At 40.9% G+C, this 9510-nt stretch overlaps 1 protein-coding gene across 2 annotated transcripts in view; it reads left to right on the top strand.

Moving 5' to 3' along the window:
* The first annotated feature begins 294 nt into the window (after positions 1-294).
* LOC106583201 (6-phosphofructo-2-kinase/fructose-2,6-bisphosphatase 4) overlaps positions 295-9510 on the top strand; it is a 57879-nt gene continuing 48663 nt past the window's right edge. For both annotated transcript variants that reach the window (XM_014167109.2, XM_045705433.1), the window contains exon 1: positions 295-447. In XM_014167109.2, coding sequence (XP_014022584.1) covers positions 405-447 — 43 coding nt within the window. In that variant the 5' untranslated portion in view covers positions 295-404. The remainder of the gene's footprint in view (positions 448-9510) is intronic.

Below are 9510 nucleotides of genomic sequence, written 5' to 3'. Positions count from 1 at the left end.
TGTGTGTGTGTGTGTGTGTGTGTGTGTGTGTGTGTGTGTGTGTGTGAGTGAAAGAGAGAGATATGAGTTTATGAATTATCTCAATCTTGCTGATCTCATCGCCACTCAACTCTTATTGGGACCCCTGATCTCATTGCCACATAGGCTTAGTTAAACAAACAGGGACATTTGTATTTTAAAAGATAATTCATTTATGGTAGAGTAAAACACAACCTAGTGGCTCACAAACCCTATCTCCGTGCCTGTGCTTAAAACGCAACGGTTGTAGCGCATCTGCTGCTGCGTTTGCGCGCTCTGAAATCCTCTCCACCCTCTACGTTCAGTGTCATTGAACGCCGCGGAGAGACTCACATTAAACGAAACCACGCTGGCAACAAGCAACTGCTCCCCTTCAAACCTGGACAATGAGAGTTTCATGCCGTCCACGAGCCACGCGAGACATGGCAGGTAGGGTACAATGCCGGTGGAGTCTTAGCACCTTGTCATTTCATGCTGGATGCGATGAGGGAGTTTCAACGATGTGTGCAGCAGCCCTATTACGTTGCGTTTGCTAACTAGCGGAGGAAGTAAACAAGCTCGTCTGTAGACTAGTTTTCCAACAACAGAGCCTTATTGCCTGCTTAAATCATTATAAAGCGATGTAGACAATTATTTTTAGAAAGCAAGGGGAGAATATTTGTCATTAATATACTAATTTAGCGTTCACAAAGCCTGTTGTTGCCTCTGCTAGCATCGCAATGTGGTTTAGCTAGTGGAACGTTAATTGTCCATTATACATCTTTAGGGTAGCCTACATGTTGCATTTTTATCAGCAGAATAGTGACGATGCCAACTGATAGGCTATTTGATAAAAATGAATTTATGTTGTTCAATGATAATGGTATGTTAGGTGTTATTTGTTAGTAAATGTAGTACATTTCTTATTTGAGCCATAAATAGCCTATCACGGATTGTTGTCGCTCAGTCATTGCCCTGAACGGGACTGAAGCTTCGTTTGGGCATCTCATTTGCAGGACTGGAGAAGTGGGGCATGTTTACCATAGTAGTGGTCAGCTATAAACAAGCTGCCTGTTGACAATGTAATATTTATGTAGGGGGGTTGCCCTTGGAAACGTCTTGTTAAATTGTTTAAAATTGGATTTACATGTGGTTGCTTGTATTTTAAATCCCAATCATTGTCATAGAATGCTGTGATTGTTATTATATTGATTGAACCATGCGTCACTGTAAACCATGGTTCTCCTGTATGTCAGATGCAATCATTTCAGTGCTGCACATATCTGCTGTTCTATGGGATTCTAAAAGACTTGGTGAACTCAAGTCTGTCTGTGGCATGACAAACGGATCTTTCTCTGTTAACACAAAAAAATAAGTGGAAAAAATGTTTTGTCACATACATATGAATAGGCGCCGTGAAATGTTTTGTTTTGCAGGGTCAGACATAGTAGTATGGTGCCCCTGGAGCAAATTAGGGTTAAGTGTCTTGCTCAAGGGCACATCAACAGATAATTTACCTTGGCGGCTCAGGTATTCAAACCAGCGACCTTTCAGTTACTGGCCCAACTCTCTAACCGCTAGGCTACCAGCATATACAGCTACACCTTCAGTTAAATTTACTGACACTGTTTCCTGTTACGAGAGTGCTAGGTCTGTTTCTTGCATATGTGGGAGTGTCAAACTATGCCAGCAGAAGATTTGGCTGATTTCTTTATGAACAATCAATGCCTTGTCCCATATAAGGGTGCATCATGAACTTTACACTGAATATAGCCTATATTACAAATTCAGACTGGCCACATAGGCTGGGGTACTAGTGCAACAGTGCTTTTTCACTGAGTGTCCGCCAATGGAAAAACAAACATTACAATGTTTGCAGTTGAATAGGTATATTTTCTTCTGTTGTCAGGCTACACAGTATAACATGTATATCCATATTTTAACATCTGATGTGTTATCCCATGACTCAGTCATTACGACATTGTACTATTATGCAAGACACCTGTTCTGGGATATGGAGCCTGAAGGCTTCCAATGATGACATCAGCAGCAGTAACATCATCACCACCCTCTTTCTCAGCCATCTATTTCCTGTGTTTGAGGGGTGCAAAATCCACTTGGCACTTAAATCTCGCTGGATTGATTGCTTCCATTTTACTCAGGCGACTTTTTCATACTCTTGCTTGTGCCTGTCGTTTTTCCCTGTTAATGTTATGACCGCGGAAATGTTTGTAATGACCTGTCAAACACACTCCGCAATGGATGAAATGAGCTCAATGGAATAGTATTTTTATTGAATCTATAAGAACTCTAAAGCTTCTTCTGGGATTTAAAGCACAATCTCGATAATTACATCAATAGAAAGATAAGATTTTTTGTGGAATTGAAAAAAGTAATAATTTAATATAGTTGAAATGCAGGCAACTTTGAATATGAACACTTGGATTATAGTGATATTATGTTATCTCACAAACATTGTAAAGTATGTTTAGATAGGCGTAATTATTATTATTTATTTTTTTCACCTTTATTTAACTAGGGAAGTCAGTTAAGAACAAATTCTTATTTACAATGACAGCCTACCCCAGCCAAACTTGGACGACGCTGGGCCAATTGTGCGCCGCCCTATGGGACTCCCAATCATGCTCGGTTGTGATACAGCCTGGAATCGAACCAGGGTCTGTAGTGATGCCTCTAGCACTGAGATGCAGTGCCTAAGACCGTTGCGCCACTCGGGAGCTCAAATCTAGAGCAAAGCGTGTTGATTTTTAATCCGAGGCTATCCTGCTATTGACACTTGTTGAATTCTGCAAGAGAATGTAACACCAACAGTAATTAATGAGGCAGTCTAGACAGCGCAGGTACATTAGACAGAGCATGTGCTTGGTGGTTGCAGCCCTATTCCACCCCTTTACATTCATATATTCTATGCAAACACACATGCTGTATTTATGCAAATGAGGCTCATATTATCCTTTTTTTTGCACAAAATATTTTTTCAATACTTGATACAATAAGAAAATGTATGTATGAGTGCATTCTAAGAAAAAAAAAATGAAGTTATTTTTTGGGGGTGTATCTTTTTTTTTTTTCCTATTGTCCAACTGTTGCATTTATTAGAATTGTTTTAAAAGCTTTTACAATTTAGATGACAGTTGCTACTTTTCTTCAGAATTGATCCAAGTCAGGCTGGACCACGTGACCTGATCATGTCACCTGACATGGTCCACGTTCAGTTGCCAAACGTTGTCGAGCGTTGCAGATAGAAATGCCATGAATATGTTGGAGAGGCATGTTTGTTCTACATTACATATCTGAATGTTCCAAAACATCCTGCGCCCCCCAGGGAAAACTCCAGGTCATATGGGCAGAAAAAACTCCTGGCTCTACTTATGGCCCATGTCGATCCACTGAGTCTAATTTTATTCTTATTTGACAGTGGTGCATGGGATCACAAAACGCTACAGAGAAGACCTGACGCAATAAAAATCTGATTAGTGACTGCAAGCATCAATCGGACCACACAGAGGGAGGTAGCCTAGTTGCAACATTTGCCAATTCCCTATTAGTCATTTAAACATTGACATCGTTTTTAGACATTGTGGGCCACCATAATATTTGCACCGTCTCAGATGTAGAGCCAAAGAGTTATCTGAATAATGTTTTAGACCAGTGATGGAATTTAAGGATTTTGGGCTCTGTCCAGCCGGGCTAGTATACCAACATTACTTGCCCTGGTCCAAAATCTGCTATGCAATAATCGAAAAGACAAAATTTCACCTGCATCTCGGGCTAGTTTGGCACATTTTCTACTAGCCCTGTCTGAAAAGTGCTAACCAGCCTCGGGCTAGTGCGCTAGCTTAATTTCCGTCCCTGTCTCAGACACTCAATAGGCTAGCTACTGAGGTCAGAGTGACAGAGAGGCTGTTAACCTCAAGAACACTCTGGGATGAGGGGGTAATGTCAGTGTGTATGTTAAAAGATTTAGGGGTCCACCTGTTTCTATGTTAGTTATATACAGAAGGCGGTGTTTTGGAGGTCTGTGCTGTGGTAAGGAGAGGACTGAATTGGTAGGATCAGGCCAGTAATGTGTTCACTGTGACATATGCCACAGGGCATATTCATCTCTCTGGGCTGCTGCTCTGCCAACAACAGAGCCTCTAGGTCTATAAATGCTTGTAATCTCCCTTTCTATCCTTTTTTTTCTCCTCTCACTTTCACTTTCTTCCTTACTTTTTTCTCCCTTATCCTCATTCTCTGCCTCTCTATCTGTGTGAAAGTTCAACCCACACTCAGAATCCCATTAAAGGCTCCAGGGAGGGATTTGTCTGTGTGTGTTCATTCATGTTCATGAATCCGTGTTTGTGTGTGTGTGTGTAGGTCATAGGGCTCAGCCTTTTTATCCCCATCCAGATAAGAATGCCTTGGCTTCCTAAATAGCATAGTGTACATTGCATAATGAACAAAGAGGAAGAGTAGCATGCATTGAATGTATTTTATTACTAACATGCAAAAATATCATGTCCTTAAGCCTTTATCGTTGATGAAATGGGCCTATTTCATTTTCTCATTGATACTAGTCTAATGAAAGCGGGACCATGAGGTAATTATTTTGACCATTCCATTAATCAATATTAGTTAGGTCAGAGAGAGGCTGATGAAATTGGTTGTATGGGTGTGTTTTTGGTTTGTGTTCAGGCTTGCAATGCAGAGCTGTGTTCATTGGCGTAGCACAGTTTTGCAATGCCAGCAGGCAAGATCCGAGCAAGCCCCCCCAAAAAGATATTTGTTTGTTTTAGGAATTGTAAAAAAAAATGTTTTTTGCCATGGGGTTGAGAGAAAATGTTGCTGTTTTTAAAGCAAATTTCCTGCAATTAAACAGATTTTGCCATGGGGCAGATTAAAAATGTGCTTTTTTAATAGCTAATCTCATGCTATACACATTTTGCCATGAGGTTGAAAGAAAATGTCGCAGTTTTAAAGCAAATTTCCTATAATTCTGAACATTTTGCTATGGCTTATGATGTGTTCATATGCTATCTGGGGGGGCCCATAAAGCTTGGGGGTCCCCCCGGTTCGCGGTGTGCTTCCTACGCCACTGTCTGTGTTCTATTGTTAGGGCCAAGGAAAAACTTGTGGTCCTACTACAGAGTAGAACCAACCATTGCAGTCAAATGAAGACTGATTAATGCTAGCATGACCCTCCATAAATTGTCATTGCACTGCCAGCCCATCACCTCATCCCATTTTAGCTGGAGGAGAGTTGATGAGGTGAGTGGTGATTGTGACAGAGTAATAAGTCATTGCTATTTCACAAGGACCAGAAAGAGCTTGACTTTAAAAGCAGAGTCTGTTCTGTCTGTGGGGTGGCTGGATCATCTCTAAAAGCTTGGACTGTAGCCAGTACTTTACATTGGGACATGGTGTCTGTGTTGATGCAGACCACTGTGCATAATAAATACACAGCTAGTTTCCTTGATCATCACACATTCTTTTTTTTAACTTGTTTCTAAAATGATGAGTATTGCTTCCTGGTTCCTGCATGTGACATGGCTCTCCTACATTACACCTTTAAGAAGGTCTAATGGTTATTCCAGAACTACCTTTGATCCGGCTGGTTTGGCAACTCTGATGTGTTGTGTTAATAACTCATGCCTTACTTGCCTATAGACGGGTTAGCTGACAATGTCACAAAATCGATGCACACGCTTCAATGGGGCAGAATTCTGCGTCCATGTGTTGTTGTGATTCTGGATGGCCAGATAGCTAGCAACAATGACAAGAAGCTGCCATGTGGGAAATCATAGGTGGCTGTTTTGAGGTTTTTTGACTGATGTCAAGTTTATGCTAATATGGCCAAAATTCACTAGGTAGCTAACCAACAACTGTAATTATGTATTTGAGAGACAAGCAGTGCTCATTGTGCAGATTTATTTTTGTTTTCAATAAACATTGGAGACTAAATATAGCGTAGTTTACATGTTGTCAACAATCCTACGCCAACCCTGTCTGTTTTTCCCCATTGTTGCGCACATGTTGGGTTGGTTGTTTAGCAAGAAAACCATCTATAAGCATGCATCTCTTTCTCTCAATCTCTCTCTCTCTCAATTCAATTCCAGGGGCTTTATTGGCCATGGGAAACATATGTTTACATTGCCAAAGGAAGTGAAATAAACAATAAAAAGTAAACATTACACTCACACAAGTTTTTCAAATGTCATATGTCTATATACAGTGTTGTAACGATGTGCAAGTAGTTAATGTAAAAAAGGGAAAATAAACAAATATGGGTTGTATTTACAATGTTTTGTTCTTCACTGGTTGCACTTTTCTTGTGGCAACAGGTCACAAATCTTGCTGCTGTGATTGCACACTGGTATTTCACCCAATAGAAATGGGAGTTTATCAAAATTGAATTTATTTTTGAATTCTTTGTGGGTCTGTGTAATCTGAGGGAAATATGTGTCTCTAATATGGTCATACATTTGGCAGGAAGTTAGGAAATGCTGCACAGTTTCCACCTCATTTTGAGGGCAGTGTGCACATAGGCAGACCTGGCTCTCAAGAGAAGAAAGGCTATGGCAGGCAGACCTGGCTCTCAAGAGAAGAAAGGCTATGGCAGGGGCTATGTTCACTGAGTCTGTACATACTCAAAACCTTCCTTAAGTTTGGGTCACTCACAGTGGTCAGGTATTCTGCCACTGTGCTCTCTGTTTAGGGCCAAATAGCATTCTAGTTTGCTCTGTTTTGTTAATTCCTTCCAATGTGTCAAGTAATTATCTTTTTGTTTTCTCATGATTTGGTTGTGGCTAATTGTGTTGCTGTCCTGGGGCATGTTTCTGTTTGTGAACAGAGCCCCATGACCAGCTTTCTTAAGGCACTCTTCTCCAGTTTCATCTCCCTGTAGGTGATGACTTTGTTATGGAAGGTTTGGGAATCGCTTCCTTTTAGGTGGTTGTAGAATTTAACGTCTCTTTTCTGGATTTTGATAATTTACTGTCAGGGCCCAGGTCTGACAGAATCTGTGCAGAAGATCTACGTTCTGCTGTAGGCCCTCCTTGGTTGGGAACAGAATCACCAGAAAACAGTAGACATTTGACTTCAGATTCTAGTAGGGTGAGGACGGGTGCTGTAGACGGTTCTAGTGCCCTCGCCAATTTGTTGGTTTGTAGGTAGGTAGGTAGGTAGGTAGGTGCTTAACTTCTATGGGCTAGGTGGGACACAGCCAGTGAAATATCAGGCTGGAAAATTCAAAAACAACAAAATGTCATAATTCAGCTTTCTCAAAGATACGACTATTTGACATCATTTTAAAGATACACTTCTCATTAATCTAACCACATTGTCCGATTTCAAAAAGGCTTTACAGCGAAAGCAAAACATTTGATTATGTTAGGAGAGTACATAGACAAAAATAATCACACAGCCATTTTCCAAGCAAGGACATGTGTCAATAAAACCCAAAACACAGCGAAATGAAGCACTAACCTTTGACGATTTTCATCAGATGACACTCCTAGGACATTATGTTACACAATACATGTATGTTTTGTTCGATAAAGTTCCGATTTTATATACGAAAACAGCATTTTACATTGGCGCGTGATATTCAGAAAATGTATTCCCACCAAAACGTCCGGTGAATGTGCACATCAATTTACAAAAATACTCATCATAAACGTTGACAAAATACATAACAATTATTTTAAGAATTATAGATGGACTACTCCTTTATGCAACCGCTGTGTCAGATTTTTAAAATAGCTTTACGAAGAAAGCACATTTTTCAATATTCTGAGTACATAGCTCAGCCATCACGGTGAGCTATTCAGACACCCGCCAAGTTCGGGGCAACCTAAACTCAGAATTAGTATTACAAATATTGTATTACCTTTGCTGATCTTCGTCAGAATGCACTCCCAGGACTGCTACTTCCACAAGAAATGTTGTTTTTGTTCCAAATAATCCATATTTATGTCCAAATACCTCCGTTTTGTTCGTGCGTTCAGAGCACTATCCAAAGGGTAACGCGTGAGTGCGGAACGAGAGACAAAGTCAAAATGTTCCATTACCGCACTTAGAAGCATGTCAAACGCTGTTTAAAATCAATCTTTATGGTATTTTTAACGTAAAATTGCGATAATATTCCAACCGGACAATAGCATATTCATTCAAGAAGAAAAAGGAGGGGCGCGCTCGCGGGACCGAGCATATCCAATCCCTTTGTTGCCAGGCAGACCACTCAGTAACTGAGCTCCTATTAGCTGCCCAGTGACAGGAAAATGCTCAAACCACTTTCTGAAGGCTTTAGACAGCCAATGGAAGCCTTAGGAAGTGCAACGTCACCCCACAGACACTGGCGCTTCGATAGAGAATCAAAAGAAGAACTATAATTCTCAGACATTTCACTTCCTGCTTGGATTTTTCTCAGGTTTTTGCCTGCCATATGAGTTCTGTTATACTCACAGACACCATTCAAACAGTTTTAGAAACTTCAGAGTGTTTTCTATCCAAATCCACTAATAATATGCATATTCTAGTTTCTGGGCCAGAGTAGTAACCTGTTTAAATTGGGTACGTTTTTCATCCGGCCGTGAAAATACTGCCCCCTAGCCCAGACTGGTTAAGCAGCATCCCTGTCTCACCCCACGGCCCTGTGGAAAGAAATGTGTTTTTTGCCAATTTTAACCACACACGTTGTTTGTGTACATCCCTCTTGCTCTCTGAACACACACACACACACACACACACACATTACAGCTGCATGAATTAGACTCATCCACACATACAAAAGAGTTGCATGAATTAGACTCTTCCGCCATATAATGCACACATTCACAGAGACATGTACAAGCACGCATTCACACAAAACCACACACAAACGAACACACACAGTGGATTATTAAACCAGGCATCCTCCTCTAAGATGCCTGGGACTTGTTAAAGTAAAATAATGAAGAGCCATTTAAATAGCTTCTGTTCTATCCCCTACTCTGAATTACATGGGATGCAACATATTACTCAGTTCTATTAGATCTATTTATAGCGCTAATGGAGAATCCTCTCTCTCTCTCTCTCTCGGGAGGTGATGATGACACGTTTGCCAAAAGCAGGTCTGTCTGTCTTTGGATGAGTGAGGGCAGGCTTGTCCACTGACAGAACTGAGTCTGTACGTCATCAGAGCCAGGAGGTAGCGAGACGGAGTAAGGGTGAGTAAGAGAAAGTGAGAGGTGCAGAGGAAATGGGAAAGACAGACAAATGATGCCAGTTCAATCCAGTGCTGAATTTATGATTCCTTTTTTTGTCTACCCGAAGACAGCATTAATCTAGCCTGACTACCCATCCACATTGCTCCGGCCAAACGCCACGCCCACTATTTTTATTTATTTAACTAGGCAAGTCAGTTAAGAACAAATTCTTATTTTCAATGATGGCCTAGGAACAGTGGGTTTAACTGCCTTGTTCAGGGGCAGAACGACAGATTTTTACCTTGTCAGCTCAGGGATTCGATCT

This window comes from Salmo salar, chromosome ssa22 (assembly GCF_905237065.1).
Source record: "Salmo salar chromosome ssa22, Ssal_v3.1, whole genome shotgun sequence".
Taxonomy (NCBI): Eukaryota; Metazoa; Chordata; class Actinopteri; order Salmoniformes; family Salmonidae; genus Salmo; species Salmo salar.
The sequence above is the reverse complement of the archived record's forward strand: the minus strand, read 5'-3'. Positions and strand labels throughout refer to the sequence as shown.